Raw genomic sequence first — 16870 nt, forward strand, 5'->3', positions numbered from 1 at the left:
TTGTTTTTTAGATATATAGGGAGTAAAAGGAAGGCCCAGGGAGGAATAGGACCCCTGCTAAACGGGCAGAAACAATTGGTGACAGACAGGGGGGACAAGGCTGAACTCCTCAATGAGTTCTTTGCCTCAGTGTTCCTAAGCGAGGGGCACGACAAATCTCTCACTGGGGTTGTAGAGAGGCAGCAGCAAGGTGCCAGACTACCATGCATAGACCCTGAGATGGTGCAGAGTCACTTGGAAGAACTGGATGCCTTTAAGTCGGCAGGCCCGGATGGGCTCCATCCGAGGGTGCTGAAGGCACTGGCCGACATCATTGCAGAGCCACTGGCGGGAATATTTGAATGCTCGTGGCACACGGGCCAGGTGCCGGAGGACTGGAAAAGGGCCAATGTGGTCCCCGTTTTCAAAAAGGGGAGGAAGGAAGACCCGGGCAACTATAGGCCAGTCAGTCTCACCTCCATCCTTGGCAAAATCTTTGAAAAAATTATCAAGGCTCACATTTGTGAGAGCCCGGCAAGGCAAATTATGCTGAGGGGAAATCAGCACGGGTTCGTGGCAGGCAGATCGTGCCTGACCGATCTAGTTTCTTTTTATGACCAGTTACAAAACGCCTGGACACAGGAGGAGGGGTGGATGTCGTATACTTAGACCTCAGGAAGGCCTTTGATACGGTATCCCACCCCATACTGGTGAACAAGTTAAGAGGCTGTGACTTGGATGACTGCACAGTCCGGTGAGTGGCGAATTGGCTAGAGGGTCGCACCCAGAGAGTTGTGGTGGATGGGTCGGTTTCGACCTGGAAGGGTGTGGACAGTGGGGTCCCGCAGGGTTCGGTCCTTGGACCGATACTCTTTAATGTCTTCATCAGTGACTTGGACGAGGGAGTGAAATGTACTCTGTCCAAGTTTGCAGATGACACAAAACTATGGGGGGATGTAGACACACCGGAGGGCAGGGAACAGCTCCAAGCAGATCTGGACAGGTTGGACAAGTGGGCAGAAAACAACAGGATGCAGTTCAACAAGGAGAAATTAAAAGTGCTGCACCTAGGGAGGAAAAATGTCCAGCACACCTACAGCCTAGGGAATGACCTGCTGGGTGGCATAGAGGTGGAAAGGGATCTTGGAGTCCTAGTGGACTCTAAGATGAACATGAGTCGGCAGTGTGACGAAGCCATCAAAAAAGCCAATGGCACTTTATTGTACATCAGCAGATGCATGACGAATAGGTCCAAGGAGGTGATACTTCCCCTCTATAGGGCGCTGGTCAGACCGCAGTTGGAGTACTGCATGCAATTCTGGGCGCCGCAATTCAAGAGGGATGCGGATAACCTGGAGAGGGTCCAGAGAAGGGCCACTCGTATGGTTAAGGGCCTGCAGAACAAGCCCTACGAGGAGAGACTAGAGAAACTGGATCTTTTCAGCCTCCGCAAGAGAAGGTTGAGCGGCGACCTTGTGGCTGCCTATAAGTTCATCATGGGGGCATAGAAGGGATTTGGTGAGTATTTATTCACCAAGGCGCCCCCGGGGGTTACAAGAAATAATGGCTACAAGCTAGCAGAGAGCAGATTTAGATTGGACATTAGGAAGAACTTCTTCACAGTTCGAGTGGCCAGGATCTGGAATGGGCTCCCAAGGGAGGTGGTGCTCTCCCCTACCCTGGGGGTCTTCATGAGGAGGTTAGATGAGCATCTAGCTGGGGTCATCTAGACCCAGCACTCTTTCCTGCTTATGCAGGGGGTTGGACTCGATGATCTATTGAGGTCCCTTCCGACCCTAACATCTATGAATCTATGACAGAGGACCCGAGTTGTCTCCCACTAATAACAAGAGGTTCAATCAATAGTGGCACCTGTGTGAGTGACCTCATCCTAGATGAGAGCAAGATTGGGTTTGGAAGCTTGCTCATTTTCCTTTGTTGGACTGCCATTCAATGACCAAATCTAGGAAATTCCATATTTAACCCATTAATCCTTTGAGTTAAGGGCAAGCATGAATACTTGGTAACTCTGGTTTCATTTCATATGTGACTGCATCTAACCAACGTGTGCTATAGCACTGGGTGACTCCAAGTCAGATCAGCTGCATATGTATGTAGGAACTGCTCCATCTGTAGTAGAGCTGCATGGCTTTCTAAAGAGTGAAAGTCTGGATGAAAACAGCTAGTGCCGATCTTAGCATGGAGAGCATATGGAAAATATGTTAGTTCCACCAGTGCATGGATTCCCCTTGATCCTAATGCAAGGGCTCCCTCTTGGCTTGTTTTTTCTACTTGGCCTCTTGGAAGAGGCCAGAACCCACCCCCCAAACACCAAGTTCAGACTACTTGCTGAACTACAGACTTTCAGACAGCAATGAACTTATCAGATAGCTCATCTTAACAGTTTCTTTAGAAGTGTGGAAATGTGGTACTCTCACCCTTTGCCAGAAACTTGTGACCATGCTGAAGATTTTGTAATGCAGCAAGAGCCAACAGTTTTTACAGATGTTCCTGATAAAGTTGCTTGCTGTGGGGAACAGCAGAAGCTAAACTTCCTGAGTCTGAGACAAACCGGGCCTATATGAACCTCTTTGAGATGGTAACATGGCGCCATCTATTGGCTGTTTTTCAGCTGATCTGGGTTTTCTGACTCGGACTTCACTCTCTTTATAGCACAGTAGTGTGAAGTGCTGCCTGGGGCAGGGTGGCATCTAAAAAGCTTGTGTAGTACAGCAGTAGGCAAGATTTGTCTAGGAACTGGGAGCAGTGGTCAATTGCTGACAATACTTCACTGTCAAGGATGATTTGTCTTCCAGGATTGCTGATGAGGCTGATGCAGGATCAACAAACTCTTACACCCTGGGCATGTCTCCATGTGGGATGGATGGCTGTAAGTTCTTGATTCAGTCCACAGCGCACTGTTTTTTGCCATAGCAGGCAACAGAAAAGCAGCAGTTGTCATGAAGTTTCAAAGTACTGAGATCCTTGCAACAGACTCGTCCTCCATTTGAGGCAGTCCTGGATGATAGTCTCTCATGAACTGATGTCAATGTTACATTTTTTTTCAAGTTGGCCTTGAGGATGTCCTCAAAGCACTTTTTTGCCCTTCTCTTGAGCATATGCCTCGACTCAGCTGGGAGGATTAAACTTGCTTCGGGAGTCTGGAGTTGGACATCTGGATGATGTGGCCAGCCCGGCAAAATTGATGTTGGATGATCATCACCTTAGTGCTCATGACATTTGCTTGCAGGAGGACATTAATTTTGGTGTGTCTGCCTTCCCACTGGATTTGGAAAATCTCCCGTAGTAAGCATTGATGGTACTTTTCCAGTGACTTAAGGTGTCTCATGTACATTGTCCATGTCTCAGCTCTGTACAGTAAGGTAGGGATCACAACTGCTTGAAAAACCATGAGCTTGGCTTCAGATCTAATGTTGCAATCTTCGAACACCCATTTTCTCAGGTGTCCGAAGGCTACACTTGCACTTTTGAGGTGATGTTGGATTTCTTCATTAATGTCAGCTTTCAGCAAGAGATGGCTTCTGAGGTACGAGAAATATTAAGTTATAGAATTATCCAGAGTCTCACCAGAAATCTGAATTATTGGACCTGGGGATTGCTTATTAAGAGCTTGTTGATGGAGGGCCATGGCCTTCTGAATGTTAAGCGTCAGCCCTGTTTCCTTTTATGCCTTGATGAAGATGTAGAGGATTGTCTGAAGGTCTCCTTCTGAGTGAGTACACACTACATAATCAGTGTACTGGAGCTAGATCATTCTGGAACTAGATGACTAAGGTCACGGCAGACTTGGTTTTGGTTCAGAGTCTGCTCAGATTATTGAATGGATGGTAAACTGTTTAGTTTAGCTCCACTTCAACTGGAAGCTTGTTGGTGGCCAGACATCGCATCATGGTAAGGAATATCATGAAGAGTGGTGGAGCTGCGAAAAATGTGGATTTAGCTGGAACACTAGGCAGGAACCATGGAGTTGTTTTTTTAAAATGAAAACTTCATAATTTTACTTCATTAAAAAAAATTAACACTATGGTTCCTGCCTATTGTTCCAGCTAAATCTGCATTTTTGCAGAGCCCAAAGTGCCTCAACAGAAGAATTTCCTGCCCAGGAGAGCACCCATCACACCATCCTCCTGTGAAATATGAGATACCATAACCAGAAGGAAACATCATTCAACATCCTGCTCGACACCAGACAAGATTGAGGTAAATTGACTAGTTTAACCTTTTTTTCTTTTTTTTACCTGAGCTTAATTTGCACAAAAATGAACTATTCGAACGACCAGCTCTTACACCTTCAGCTCTCCTGTGAATTTTCATTTCTACTTAGGAGAAGTTTTACAATCTTTGTGTTCTCCTATGCCTGAGGAAGGGTGTGTGCTCCCAAAAGCTTGCAAATAAAGATTTTTTTTGCTGCTGCTGGGCTTCCGCTTCCCACTACGGGAAGTCTGGTCTGTGCCTTGGAAGCAGGGACTTCCTGTAGTCAGGCTGCATAGTGCTTGCAAATTTATCTGCTTTTGGCAAACCTAGGTGACAGGACCTTGTCTATAGGGACTACTCAGGCCCCAGCATCTTCCCCTTCTGCACATGTATGTTTGAGGAGTCGGGGAGCATGTGTCTGTCCCCCTCACAATGATGTGTATGGGGCTTTTGAAGTGTCCTGGAGTGGTTTTACTCCAGGTCCTTGGGCACCTCCCCCTAATTTGCTGGTTTGCATCTTCATGCAGGTGTGCGGCTGCATGGCCACCTGCCCATTCTGCCCTGCCCTCTGAGAGACCTCTGAGTAGTGGGGCTGGCTGCCCTTTGCACTGTGGGGCCCAGTGCACTACAGTGAGGCCAGAGGGTGACCCAGACCAAAGCTCCCTGCAAACAAACCTCACAATAAACAAAGACCCAGGTATATGCAAAGAGGAGTTTATTTAAATACAAAAACCATTGCTCCTGCTTCAAGCCTCATGAGAGAGGAGAAGCTGCTTCCTTTGGGCTCCAGTCCCTCCTGCTCTGCCAAACACAGCCTGGGTGATAGCCATCAGCTCTTGTTCCCCACTATGCCCTGGCTCTGTCATTGGTCCCTTCCTTGCAGCCTGCCACGGCCTCAGCCTCTGGGCTTCCTGCAGGGGTGATGTGGATGGGCACATTCCTCTCAGGGGTTGCTCTCTGCCCTTGGCACGGGGCTTTGATGCGCAGCTGGCCCTCGCTGGAGACGGAGCAGGTTAGGCTGTTGGGGTCTACGCCCTTGGGCATGTCCCACTCCCGCTTGAACACCTCGTACTTGTAGGAGAAGGAACCTTTGCTGTCCTTGCTCTGCGTTGCCTTCTTGCCTGTCAGCAGCACCTTCCTGCCCACCAGCTTCACCGTTAGCTCCCCTGGGGCAAAGTCCTTGACATCCTGGCACACAGTGAAGGCCCCATCCGCTCCCTGGGGCATGGTCCCACTGGCACTCTGCTCTCGCTCTGTGCTGGAGCTGCTGTTCCCTTCACCTAGCAGGAGCTGCTGGACACTGCTCATAAGCTCTTGGGCCCAATCCATCTTCCACTGCAGCTGCCGCTCCAAGTCCGAAAAGACTGTGTTAGGTTGAGGCCACAATGTGCGCAGAGGGCCCACGGAGGGAGCTGGGGCTCTGTGGGAAGGTGGCTGAAGGTGCAGGCGGCACAGCATCTCTGCTTCTGTGGCTGGCTTGGGGTGCTGAGGCTGAGTCCTCTCTAGTGCTGGAGCTGTCCTGCCCGGCTGGTTGGAGCCAGTGGCTTTTATCCCCTTCCTGCCCAGGCCTGGCCGCATCCAGAATTCTCTGTCTCCCAGTGCCCCTGGGAGCATGGCACAGTGCATTCCCATTAATCACCTCCCAGATCAGGCAGGGTGAGGCAGCCCCAGTACCACGTGCCACATACCACCTGCTTTAAGCCAGCTCATGGCTCTGCCCTGCTGGCCTATAATTAGAAGCATCACTTCAGTTTCTAAACAAAGCAGCAGCCCCCACCTGGGGAAGAGATTGTGAGCCCCAGCCCCTTGGCCTTCTTGCTCCCCAACACACAAGGTGGGGAAGGGGTTTCTTCTTGCCAGAGTCTTGATACCCGATTCCATCTCCAACCCTTCCCACTACTGCCCAGCTCTAATCTCCTCCTCATCAAGTATAGATGCTAGGGTTGGAAGGGACCTCAACATATCATAGTCTGGCCCTCTGCCTGGGCAGGAAAGAGTGCTAGGGTCAGATGACCCCAGCCAGATGCCTATCCAACCTTCTCTTAAAGACCCCCAAGGTAGGGGAGAGCACCACCTCCCTTGGAAGCCTGTTCCAAATTTTGACCACACTTACTGTGAAGTTTTTCCTGATGTCTAGCCTAAATCAGCTCTTTGTCAGTTTGTGACCATTTTTCCTTGTTACCTTAAAAGGTGCCCTGATGAATAGAGCACCTCCAATTCCTTGCTGTGCCACCCCCTATTGAATTTGTAGGCAGCCACAAGATCACCTCTCAACTACATCCTTGCAGTTGCATCTGTATTACATGGTACAACTGTATCCTTGCAGTTGTAACATGTAATACAGCTGCTGTCAGCTGGGTGCCCAGGGGGCACACAGCCTGCTCCTGTAGGGTCTTTGCCCCAAGGAGCTTTTATGCTAGGATGATGCACCATGGCCCGTTGAGAGGCAGGGTTGTGCAGGGCAAAAGGCACCAGCCTAGACTTGGGGGACCTGTTGTGTTCCCAGCTCTGCCACTGCCCTTGGCCAGGTCATTGCTGCATTCTCTGCCTCAGTTTCCCCCTCCTCCACATTTGTTTCAAGTGCTCCAGTTGGGTTACTTCTCGCTGTGTTTATACCGTGCCTGGCAAGGGGGGGCCTTATCCTACAGGGCTGGGGAATGCTGCTAGAATATCAATAATGTTGGAGTACTGGACGATGCTTTACCATGGAGGATTAGCTCCCCTACTGAGGGGACTTTGGGCACTTGCTTACATTGCTGATGGCCTGGGCAGGCACCAATGCTGAATGCATGTTGGTAAGAAACATACAGAGCAGTCACAGACCATCCATTGCCTTTGCTGGGTTAGGGTTTTTTCTTCCAGCTGCAGTAATAAAGGGTTCATTAACCACAGCTGGAAGGTCTAGTTGTGGGAGTAGCCTGTGCTAGATGGGGAGTGTAGGAAAGGAGGAAGAGGTAAGAAATCTTTACAAACCACCTGTTGAGGCCCGCAACATGGGGCCGCATTAAAATAGTTGCCTAATGTCTTAATCTTTGGTTGGCAGTTCATAGAACACAGGGATCTTCGGTGTGGTACACGGCCCCTAATTCTGTGATGCATCGTAACGGGTGGTCTTAAAGAATTGAAGGCTTCAGGTTGTGCTCCTGAATCATGCCTATGCCTGAAACCCCTCCCCTACCACCCCCCATACACAGCCATCCATCCCCTGTCTTCCTTTGTGAGCTCTGCTCTCAGTGGGAGCACAACAGCTTGGTCTGTAACCAGAGCTCCTGACTGACTCTGCTGCCCAGTTTGGATGGGTGATGCTTGCCTTGGGAAACAGGTGTTGTTATTCTGGCACATGAGTAATCCCTGAGCCATCAGCCTCTTAAAAATAGATGGCATCTTGAGGGCGTGAAAGGGGCAGAGAATTCTGGATGGGGCCAGGCCTGGCCGGGATGGGGATAAAAGCTGCTGGCTCCCACCAGCTGAGCAGAGCAGCTCCAGGACCATTGGAGAGAACTCAGCCCCAGCACTCTGAGCCAGCCACAGAAGCAGAGATGCTGTGCCGCCTGCACCTCCAGCCACCTTCCCACCGCACCCTGGCTCCCTGGGTGGGCCCCATACGCACACTGTGGCCTCAACCCAGCACTGTCTTTGCTGAGCTGGAGCGGGAGCTGCGATGGGAGATGGAGCGAGCCCAGGAGTTTATGAGCAGTTTCCAGCACCTCTTGGCAGGTGGAGGGAGCAGTAGCCCCATCAAAGAGCGAGAGCAGAGCACCAGCGTGGCGCCGCCCCAGGGAGCAGATGGGGCCTTCACTGTGTGCCAGGATGTCAAGGGCTTTGACCCCAATGACCTAATGGTGAAGCTGGTGGGCAGGAAAGTGCTGCTGACGGGCAAGAAGGAGATGCAGAGTGAGGATGGTAAAGGCTCCTTCTCCTACAAGTATGAGGTGTTCAAGCGGGAGTGGGATGTGCCCGAGGGCGTAGACCCTGACGGCCTGACCTGCTCCATCTCCAGTGCAGGCCAGCTGCGCATTGAAGCCCCACGCCAGGCACTGCTGGCAGCCCCGGAGAGGAACGTGCCCATCCAGATTGCCTCGGTGGGGAGTGCAGAAGCTGGAGCTGTGGTGGGCTCCGAGGAGGAAGCCAATGGCAGAGCCAAGGCATAACGGCAACTGAGAGCTGACAGATGTTGCCCAGGCTGAGCCAGGGAGAGCAGAGTCCTGGAGCAGGAGCTGAGCTGAGACTTATCGGAGACTGATGCACGGCCAGTGGGGGTGGGAGGATGCGGGAGACTATCTAACTGCCCTTGAGATTTGTATTTTGTTGCTATTTTATATAAAATAAATGGGTTTGTCTTTTCCATGCATTGCTGCTGCCTTTGCCAGGCTTGCTGGGTCCCAGATTGTCCTTGTGCTCTTCTTTTTCTTTTCTTTTCCCAAGAAGGATGAATGGCCTCATGGTTTTGGGATGCGGGGCTGGGAGGCAGGGCAGCCTGATCCAATTCCTTAGTGTGCTATGAACTCCCTGTGTGACTACAGACAAACTCCCACAACTGGCAGGGCTCCACTCCTGCCTGTAAAAAGCAACAATGTCAGTGCTGTGCTGAGAAGCACTGAGTGCTGCAGGAGCTTGGGGGAAGTGATAAAGGCAGATGCTCTGGGAATGCAGGGCTCTCCTGGAGCAGGCCAAAGCCCTGCCCCATAGTCAGGCTGCAACTGCTTATGTGGGGGGCAGGTGTTGAAGGGAAAGTTCAGTATCCTTGGTCCTTAAGTTCAGCGGATGCAGATCAGAGCTCTGGGGCCTCCTGCCTGTCATCTGGAAACAGGGCATATTGCTTGCCCTTACAGCTCCAGACTGAGGAGGGAGCAGAGCTTGACTTGCAGCACGGTGACAGAAGCTGCAGAGCAGTGTTTTCAAGCAGCGGGTGCATCTGATGGGCGCAGCACTGCACACTGTGGGGCCCTATCTGTCACAGGTGCTGAATGCCGCCCATCACCTCTACCTGCTGTTGCCAAACAAACTGCTCCGGGTGCTTGGAAAGCTCTTCCCCGGGGAAAGCAGAGTGGGCCTGCACTATAGAGCCTGCGCTGCTGAAATCCCCTCAAGCGCCTGCTGTTCATAAACCAGCCCCTGTCCCTGACTGGCCTAAGCTCAACCAACTTTGTCATCTTCCTCTAAATAGGGAGCTGTGCTGTAAAGCCAAGGAACAATGACAGGGTAGGAAGTGGGGACCAAGCAGCACGGTGCCTTTTTAACCTTGGTGTCTCCAGAGTTGACGTTAAAAACACATTTTCTGCCCAGTGGATTTTTTACAACAAAAGCTCTGAAAGGACGGTGATAACAAGGGCAGGGTGGGAGTGGGGTGTGAGGCACTGGGCCAGGGCTTCTTAAGCAAAGAGGCTTAAGATGTGATCTTCCACATGGAAACTGTTGTGCAGTCACCATTTATTGGAACAGGATCCTGCTGATTGAGTCAATGGCAGCAGATCCTAGCCTCGGCCTCCTGCTACTTGTAAACAAAGCCAGCAAGATAGACAGCATGACCCAAACCTGAGTTCATTGCCCTGTACTATTGTCTTTCCTATGAGCTGAGACCTATTTAAAAACTGAGCCCAGCAGTTATAGTAGCAGCTGAGCTGCCAAAAAATAATTCTCATCAGAGAGAAGATGCAAATGGGAGCGTTACACAAAGCCACTGCTTAGTGCAGGGACGTAAGCCAGGAAGGTCTGCCAAGCGTCTAGGGCCCAGCTTAGCTATCCTCTTGGCTGGGAAGTGAGGCAGCAATTGATGGCAGCTGCTGCCCTGGCAGGCCTGTGGGTTATTTCTGAGCAAGAACATCCGCTCCAGACCCAAACAAACAAATATTCCAAGCAGGCCCTGGATGTGCCTGGGGACACAGTCTTGTGCATGGGTAGAAACCGTGAGTTACTGCAGCATTAGTTTCAATTGTCCTGCTGTACTCAGCTGATGCAACCATGCAAGATCCAGCACAGTAACATGAATGAACATGCCAATGATGTGCGCACACACGTGCATGCATGAGTCCACATTCATTCCAGTGAGCCTGTGTGTACCAATTACCGGTTGGGTGCCCTAAGAGTGTAACCCAAAGCAGCGCCGGACCCAGGAGACAACGGGGCCTCAGGAGATCCTCCCCATCATTGCCGAAGCAATTGGAGCCAGCCTCTCTAGCATGCATGCTACAAATTAAAGGCAATGTCTTCTCCAAGTGCCACTCCTATCCCCCTGCCTTGCTGAATCTGCTGCCGCTTTCTGCTTCCTGCTCTCTCCTTCCACTGTACTGCCTGTCCCCTGCTCCATCTGCTTTGTACCAAACCCTGGGGCTACCTATTCCAGGTAGGGAATGAATAGTGTAGGTTGCATACCCTTGTCCTGAGCTGATAAATCCATATCAGGTGAGTAGCTCCACTGCAACCTGAGTCAGTCATGTGACTCAGCTGGCCCTGTTGCTGGAAGGGATTGCTCCCAGGCTAGTCAATTTAATTTGAAAGTATATGCAAATATAGACTGTGACAAAATGCAGAGGCCCCAGACCTTGTGGGGCTAGTAACAAAAGTGACCACAACTGCAGGTTCTACAGTTCCCTGCGTGTTTGGAAATCAACACAAAAACAGTTTCTAGTCAATGCATTGACAACTGGAATGTGGGAAACGCAGGTTTATTTCCACCGATTACACACACAAGACATTCAGGAAAATCATTGCCACCTGGCCAATGTAAATGTTACCTGGCAATACAGCAATATTGAAAGAAAGAGTCCCGTTCCTCTACAGGTTGTGGCCAGGTATAAGAGTTCTGTCCAGAGTCCACCATGGCCAAGATTGAGATATTCACGGTAGCAGGAGGGACACTGGGACAGCTGGCCATGATGTACTCGGGTGGGATTGCAGGGCTGGGGAAGTGATGTATCTCAGAAAGAGCTGCAGTCTCTGGAAAAGGGCAGTGGGCTCGCTTTCAATCCCGCTGCCTGGATCAGGTCTCCTGGCTCCCGCTCCCCACCTCCTTCTCCTCCTTGGCAGCAGTGTCTCCTTGTGTGGCTCCCTCTCCCGCCTGGAGGCTGATGGGAATGGCTTTCCCCTCTGCGGGCTGCAGGGCCAGGCGCGGTGCCTCAATGCGGAGCTGTCCATCCGAGCACAGGGAGCAGGTCACAGCCTCCACGTCCAGGCCCGCGGGCAGCAGCATTTCCCTGCGCAGCTCCCGGTACTCCACGAAACTGTCTCCATCCTCTCCAGGGCTTTGCTTCTCATGCCTTCCCATTACCGTCACCTTCCTGCCCTCCTGCCTCACTGTCAGCTCCTCTGGGGAGAAGCCGGCCACATCCATGCGCAGCTCGAACTTCTTGTCCTGCCGACCCCCAGACTCCGGCTCCTGCTCTGTAGCCCCAGCCTGGGCCGCTCCATCTCGCCTCGGCTCCCCTTGGCCCGCAGGCTCCAACCACAGGAGCGGCTGGGCCTGGAAGACAGCACGGCTCAGCTTGTCCATCGCCTCCACCTGCTGCTGCAGGTCACTTGCCATCTGCTCAAAGATGCTGGCTGGCGATGGCTGCAGGAGGCTGCTCATCCCCTTGCTGCTGCAGACACACATGGGCCACCAGCCTCGCGACGGCCACTGCCGCACAGGGAGCAGACACACCAGGTGCCGGGAGTAGCGTGCCATGGCTCTGCTCCTGCCACACACACTGCCTTGCCTTGCTCAGCTGAGCACTGCCTCTGCTGCCTGCCGGGCTGCCTTTTGTACCCGCGTGGCGCTTCCAGGCACTTCCTGAACTTTCCTCCTCCTGCCCATATCTGGGCTGAGCCTGCCTCCTCCGGCTGCATCTGGCCTTGGTGGGAGGGCCCTGGCCCTGACTCATGAATGATGGATCAGGGCAGCAGAGCCTGGGACTTGTGGCGCTGCGTAGCAGGGCTGGCTGCGTGCTGGGGGCTGGGCTTTGCTGGAAGGTGCCTGACCCCTCTGGGTGCACAGTGTGGGGATGGGCTGCAGGGCGAGATCCCTGCTGCCTGGATTAGCCATCGTTGTCACGTGGGCTTGGGAGATTTTCCTGACAAATCTCAGTTGTGGTAAAGTACAGGACTGTTGGAGGGATGAGAGCTGACATCTGTGTGTGTAATCCTGTCTGCTGGGTTTGTCTTCGTGCCTTGCCCTGTCCCACCATGGCTGGGCCACGTGGAGTGTGAGACGGCTGCTCACAGACCTGGGTCTTTCAGCTCCAGCACTAGAGGATTGTACAAAATGGCAAGGGGTGCCAGGTTTTAAGCGCACTGTTATTACCCCGGGGGCATAACGTTATACATGTACTATGCACAGCTAAACACTCAAATACACACACACGGCTGCAGCACTCAGACCCAGATGTGCCCCCCTATCAGGTAAGTGCAGCAGTGAGCATGCACACATAGTCGCAGATGCAAATAACCCTTACCTATGGTACATGTCTTCCATGAATAATGGTGTCTCCCCCAGTTTCCCCTCTCCCCCGACATGAGCAGTATCACAGACTTTGGGACCAGAGTCTCTGGGAGGCTCTGAGATGTGGACTGAAGTTCCTGCCTGTTGCTTTTTCCTGACACTGGGGGTGCATCCTGCCCGTGCATGCTGAACACTTCTTGTTCCCTGGAGATTGGCTGACTTCACACACCAGCCTTCTGCCAAGCTGGTCCCATGACTGTGAGTTGCTGGAAAGGCACTGAGTCAGCTGGATTTCTCTGGAGGCTCCTAGAGCGTTTCTCTGTAATCCTGGACAACGGGGCTCATGCAAAAGCCATGTTTGCACCAGGGGGAGCAGGTACACAGCCCTGCAGCCCGTCCCCACACTGTGCACCCAGAGGGGTCAGGCACCTTACAGCAACGCCCAGCCCCGAGCACACAGCCAGCCTGATCCATCATTCATGAGTCAGGGCCAGGGCCCTCCCACCAAGGCCAGATACAGCAGGAGGAGGTGGGCTCAGCCCAGATATGGGCAGGAGGAGGAAAGTTCAGGAAGTGCCTGGAAGCGCTACATGGGTACAAAAGGCAGCCCGGCAGGCAGCAGAGGCAGCGCTCAGCTGAGCAAGGCAAGGCAGCGTGTGCGGCAGAAGCAGAGCCATGGCATGCTTCTCCCGGCGCCTGGTGCGGCTGCTCCCTGTGCGGCAGTGGCCATCGTGAGGCTGGTGGCCCACGTGTGTCTGCAGCAGCGAGGGGATGAGCAGCCTCCTGCAGCCATCGCCAGCCAGCATCTTTGAGCAGATGACGAGTGACCTGCAGCAGCAGGTGGAGGCGATGGACAAACTGAGCCATGCTGTCTTCCAGGCCCAGCCGCTCCTGTGGTTGGAGCCTGCGGGCCAAGGGGAGCCGAGGCAGGATGGAGCGGCCCAGGCTGGGGCTACAGAGCAGGAGCCGGAGTCTGGGGGTCGGCAGGACAAGAAGTTTGAGCTGTACATGGACATGGCCGGCTTCTCCCCGGAGGAGCTGACAGTGAGGCAGGAGGGCAGAAAGGTGACGGTAATGGGAAGGCATGAGAAGCAAAGCCCTGGAGAGGATGGAGACAGTTTCGTGGAGTACCGGGAGCTGCGCAGGGAAATGCTGCTGCCCGCGGGCCTGGACGTGGAGGCTGTGACCTGCTCCCTGTGCTCGGATGGACAGCTCCGCATTGAGGCACCGCGCCTGGCCCTGCAGCCTGCAGAGGGGAAAGCCATTCCCATCAGCCTCCAGGCGGGAGAGGGAGCCACACAAGGAGACACTGCCGCCAAGGAGGAGAAGGAGCTGGGAAGGGAGGAGGAAAGTAGCAGCCAGGAGACCTGACCCAGCCCAGCCAGAGGGGGTGACAGCAAGCCCACTCCCCTGGCCCAGAGACTGCAGCCGTTGCTAGGGTACATCAGCGCTCTGAACCGTGCAATCCCATCCAAGTACATCATGACCTGGTGTCCCTCCTGGCGCAGTGACTGGGGGCTGTGCTGAGTCTGTAGCCATGTTTGTCTCTGGACAGATCTTTCATACCTGTCATGAACCTGGAGGGGATGGGGCTTTGGGTTTCAGTACCACTTTATTGCCAGGTGACATTTGTCTGGCTGACTGTATTTCTTATGTGTCATGATGAAAATAAACCTGTTTCCCACATGGTAGTTGTCCGTGGATTTAATGGAAACTGTTTCTTGTTCGATTGCCCAGCTCATTGTTGAGGAGGGGGAAAGTGTCAGTGCTGTGTGTGTAAAAATCACTGATTGAAGAGCATAGTATGGAAAGGATAGAATTACATCTGGTGCAGACGTACCGCGTGTCTTAAGTCAGTGTAGTCAGCCTTTACAGTATCATAAGAAAGGAGCAGATAGGCAGCAGATACCACTCTGGGGTATTGCTGCCTCAAGAAAAATATGTGGGAGATCATCCATCCACATGTGTCCTGGTGTAGTTGTTATTTTTCCTAGACCGACAGGTGCACTCCTGCCACTGTGTCAAGGCTCTGGGATGGTGCACACTCTGTGTACTCCTAGATATACTCTTTGTCAATCTGCTTTTTTCCCTAGTATAATTTCCATTGTTGCACATAACTGCTTTACATCACAAGGGTATACGTGTGGCACAGGTCTGGGTCCTTACAATGTTAGATTACTATTGTGTAAGTGAGTGTGTCCCTACAGTCTTGGGAAGTAAATGTGACCTAGGGCCTGGACTTCTGGAGGAAACAGTTGTGAAGGCTGAAATGATATTAGACCATACTCTAAAAGTGTAAGAACTGGGACTCATGAGGAGAGGTCCAAAGAAGAGGTGTCCTGTACAGGCCTGAGAATGCCTGTGCCAGAAATCTTCCCTTTAACTACAAAAAGCTGTTGTAAGGCAACCACTGAGAGATGGACAGAGGCATACCGGCACCCACCCTAGCAATTTCTTCCAGGTGGACAAACCCTCTCCTGACACCCTGGAGCCAGAACTCATGTTCCCTGCCTTCCACTGTCATCAGCTCTTATGTTTGGGTGTCAGGTCTGTGTTGTGTCAGGGCATGGCAGTGAATGTGGAAAACCTCTTCATGTCTGTGCACAAAGAGAAGGACACAGACACCAAACAGGTATACTTCTACCTGTTCAAGCTGCATTGCTTGGGGTGGCAGTAGCAGGAGTGCCCGGGGCTCCCTGCTCTGCTGCTGGGGTGATGTTCAAGTTGGTGCTAGGACTGATGGCCAGCTGGGCTGCATGTTCATGTCTCCCAATTCAAAAGTAGATTTTAGCCCTTCCATAGTAAGATGTGGGTCCCCCTGAAAGGTATGGAAAGAGCAGGTGGTAGGGAGTAGGCTCTTTCCCCCATCTCCCCATCCCCTCACTGGAATCCTTTGCGTTGTTAAGAACCCACATGCTATCGTCTCTACCCATACCCTGTCCCAGTGCTGGGCTTGGCTAATTCCCCCCTGCAAGGTCTTGGTTTCTTCAAGGGCTGCCAGGAGTTGTACGTAGCTAAGGCTTTCAGCCTAAAGTTTAAGAGGCTGCTCCCAGCCTCTGATGTGCTGGCTGTTTGATGCTGCTAAACCTCTCACCAAAGTCAAGTCTGTGTGTCAGCTTGCTGTTGGGGTTCTGGTTTTACTGGACAAAGTGTCTTGATAGGCTGACTCTTCCTAGGTCTGTTTTGGGATCTGAGACCCACGGGGGATCCGTTTGTTAGGTGGCTAAAATCCCATTCAATGAGCCCAGCAGCAAAGTAGGTTTTTGGAAGCTGCATGGAAGGCCTGAGCCAAGGCCTCTAGGGAGAAAAACCTTCAAAGGTGGAAGCACTGGGCCAGATCCGCAGCTGGGGTAGCTCGGTGCTGCTCTACTAGAGGCAACAGAGCATTGATAGCAGCTGGGGCTCTGGCCTGTTGCTCCTTGTGGCAGGGCACCTTTGGTGCCTGCCACTTTAAGGGCTTGAGCAGGCAGCAGAGCAGCCTGCAGGTGGCTGCAGTGTCCATCAGGAGGGTCACATGGGCATCAGGAGGCTGCTTGATTGGAGCAGGGCTACGCAACTGCAGGATAAGAGCAGGCCCTGAGCAACAGAGATCTGCTGCTCCCAGGTACCTCTAGAGGCCTAGGGTAGGAACTATGGGGATAAGGATGTCCCTAGGGGCCCAGGGGGGTCTCAAGCCCCAGGGAGAGCACTTTGGGCCTAGGGAGAACAAGACTCATCCGAGGAAGGGGCTTACAGCTTGTGGGCCTGCAGCAGGGCTAAGCAAACCCCTGATTAGAACTGGGAGGCGTGAGGCAGAGGCTCAGGTGAGCCCAACTGGGTGAAAGGTAGCTTCATATAAGATCTGTGGGGCCAGGCCAATCCAGGAAAGGATGGCTGGGGGAGTTGGGAGTACTTTGGATGCCATCTGTGAGGTATGGGACACAGTGAAGGGAAGGTCAGAGCTGTGTATTATGCTCTTGACATCAGGGCATGAAATGGGTAGCCTCCTGCCTAGAAACAACTACCTATTTTTATTACAACAAAGGTGTAGCAGCTGAGGCAACTGGCAGGTGGGCAGGCTGGTACTGTGACTGGCCCCACGCTGGCCCCCTGTCACACTCTTGCTCTTGCTGGAACCCCTTTCTGCAACTGGCTTACCCCTACCTTCGTTCTGCCATTAGTGGTGTATCAGCTGCCTTGTGTCCTGCAGCTCCTGAGGAAATGCATCCTGGAGATGAGCCATCCAGTGGTGGAAGGTGTCACAACCCAAGGGTGTGATTT

At 52.7% G+C, this 16870-nt stretch overlaps 4 protein-coding genes across 4 annotated transcripts; 2 read left to right on the forward strand and 2 right to left on the reverse strand.

Moving 5' to 3' along the window:
- Positions 1–5030: 5030 nt before the first annotated feature.
- On the reverse strand, positions 5031–5826 carry LOC102574738 (heat shock protein beta-11). The gene has a single exon (XM_006264556.4). The coding sequence runs from the start codon at positions 5824–5826 to the stop codon at positions 5041–5043; it is 786 nt and encodes a 261-aa protein (XP_006264618.2). The 3' UTR covers positions 5031–5040.
- On the forward strand, positions 5726–10359 carry LOC132250326 (heat shock protein 30C-like). Its single transcript, XM_059726929.1, has one exon. It carries the CDS (start codon positions 7611–7613, stop codon positions 8343–8345), a length of 735 nt encoding a protein of 244 aa, XP_059582912.1. The 5' UTR covers positions 5726–7610; the 3' UTR covers positions 8346–10359.
- An 814-nt stretch (positions 10360–11173) lies between these two features.
- Positions 11174–11857, reverse strand: LOC106738412 (heat shock protein 30D). Its single transcript, XM_019499869.1, has one exon. It carries the CDS (start codon positions 11855–11857, stop codon positions 11174–11176), a length of 684 nt encoding a protein of 227 aa, XP_019355414.1.
- A 1524-nt stretch (positions 11858–13381) lies between these two features.
- LOC106738112 (heat shock protein 30D) lies at positions 13382–13981 on the forward strand. The gene has a single exon (XM_014604707.3). It carries the CDS (start codon positions 13382–13384, stop codon positions 13979–13981), a length of 600 nt encoding a protein of 199 aa, XP_014460193.1.
- Positions 13982–16870: the final 2889 nt, after the last annotated feature.

This window comes from Alligator mississippiensis, chromosome 4 (genome assembly GCF_030867095.1).
Source record: "Alligator mississippiensis isolate rAllMis1 chromosome 4, rAllMis1, whole genome shotgun sequence".
NCBI lineage: Eukaryota > Metazoa > Chordata > Crocodylia > Alligatoridae > Alligator > Alligator mississippiensis.

Excerpts from the sequence above, each read along its gene's own strand:
- LOC106738112 (XM_014604707.3), top strand. The coding sequence starts at position 13,382 with ATGAGCAGCCTCCTGCAGCCATCGCCAGCCAGCATCTTTGAGCAGATG.
- LOC132250326 (XM_059726929.1), top strand. The coding sequence starts at position 7,611 with ATGGGGCCAGGCCTGGCCGGGATGGGGATAAAAGCTGCTGGCTCCCAC.
- LOC102574738 (XM_006264556.4), bottom strand. The coding sequence starts at position 5,826 with ATGGGAATGCACTGTGCCATGCTCCCAGGGGCACTGGGAGACAGAGAA.
- LOC106738412 (XM_019499869.1), bottom strand. The coding sequence starts at position 11,857 with ATGGCACGCTACTCCCGGCACCTGGTGTGTCTGCTCCCTGTGCGGCAG.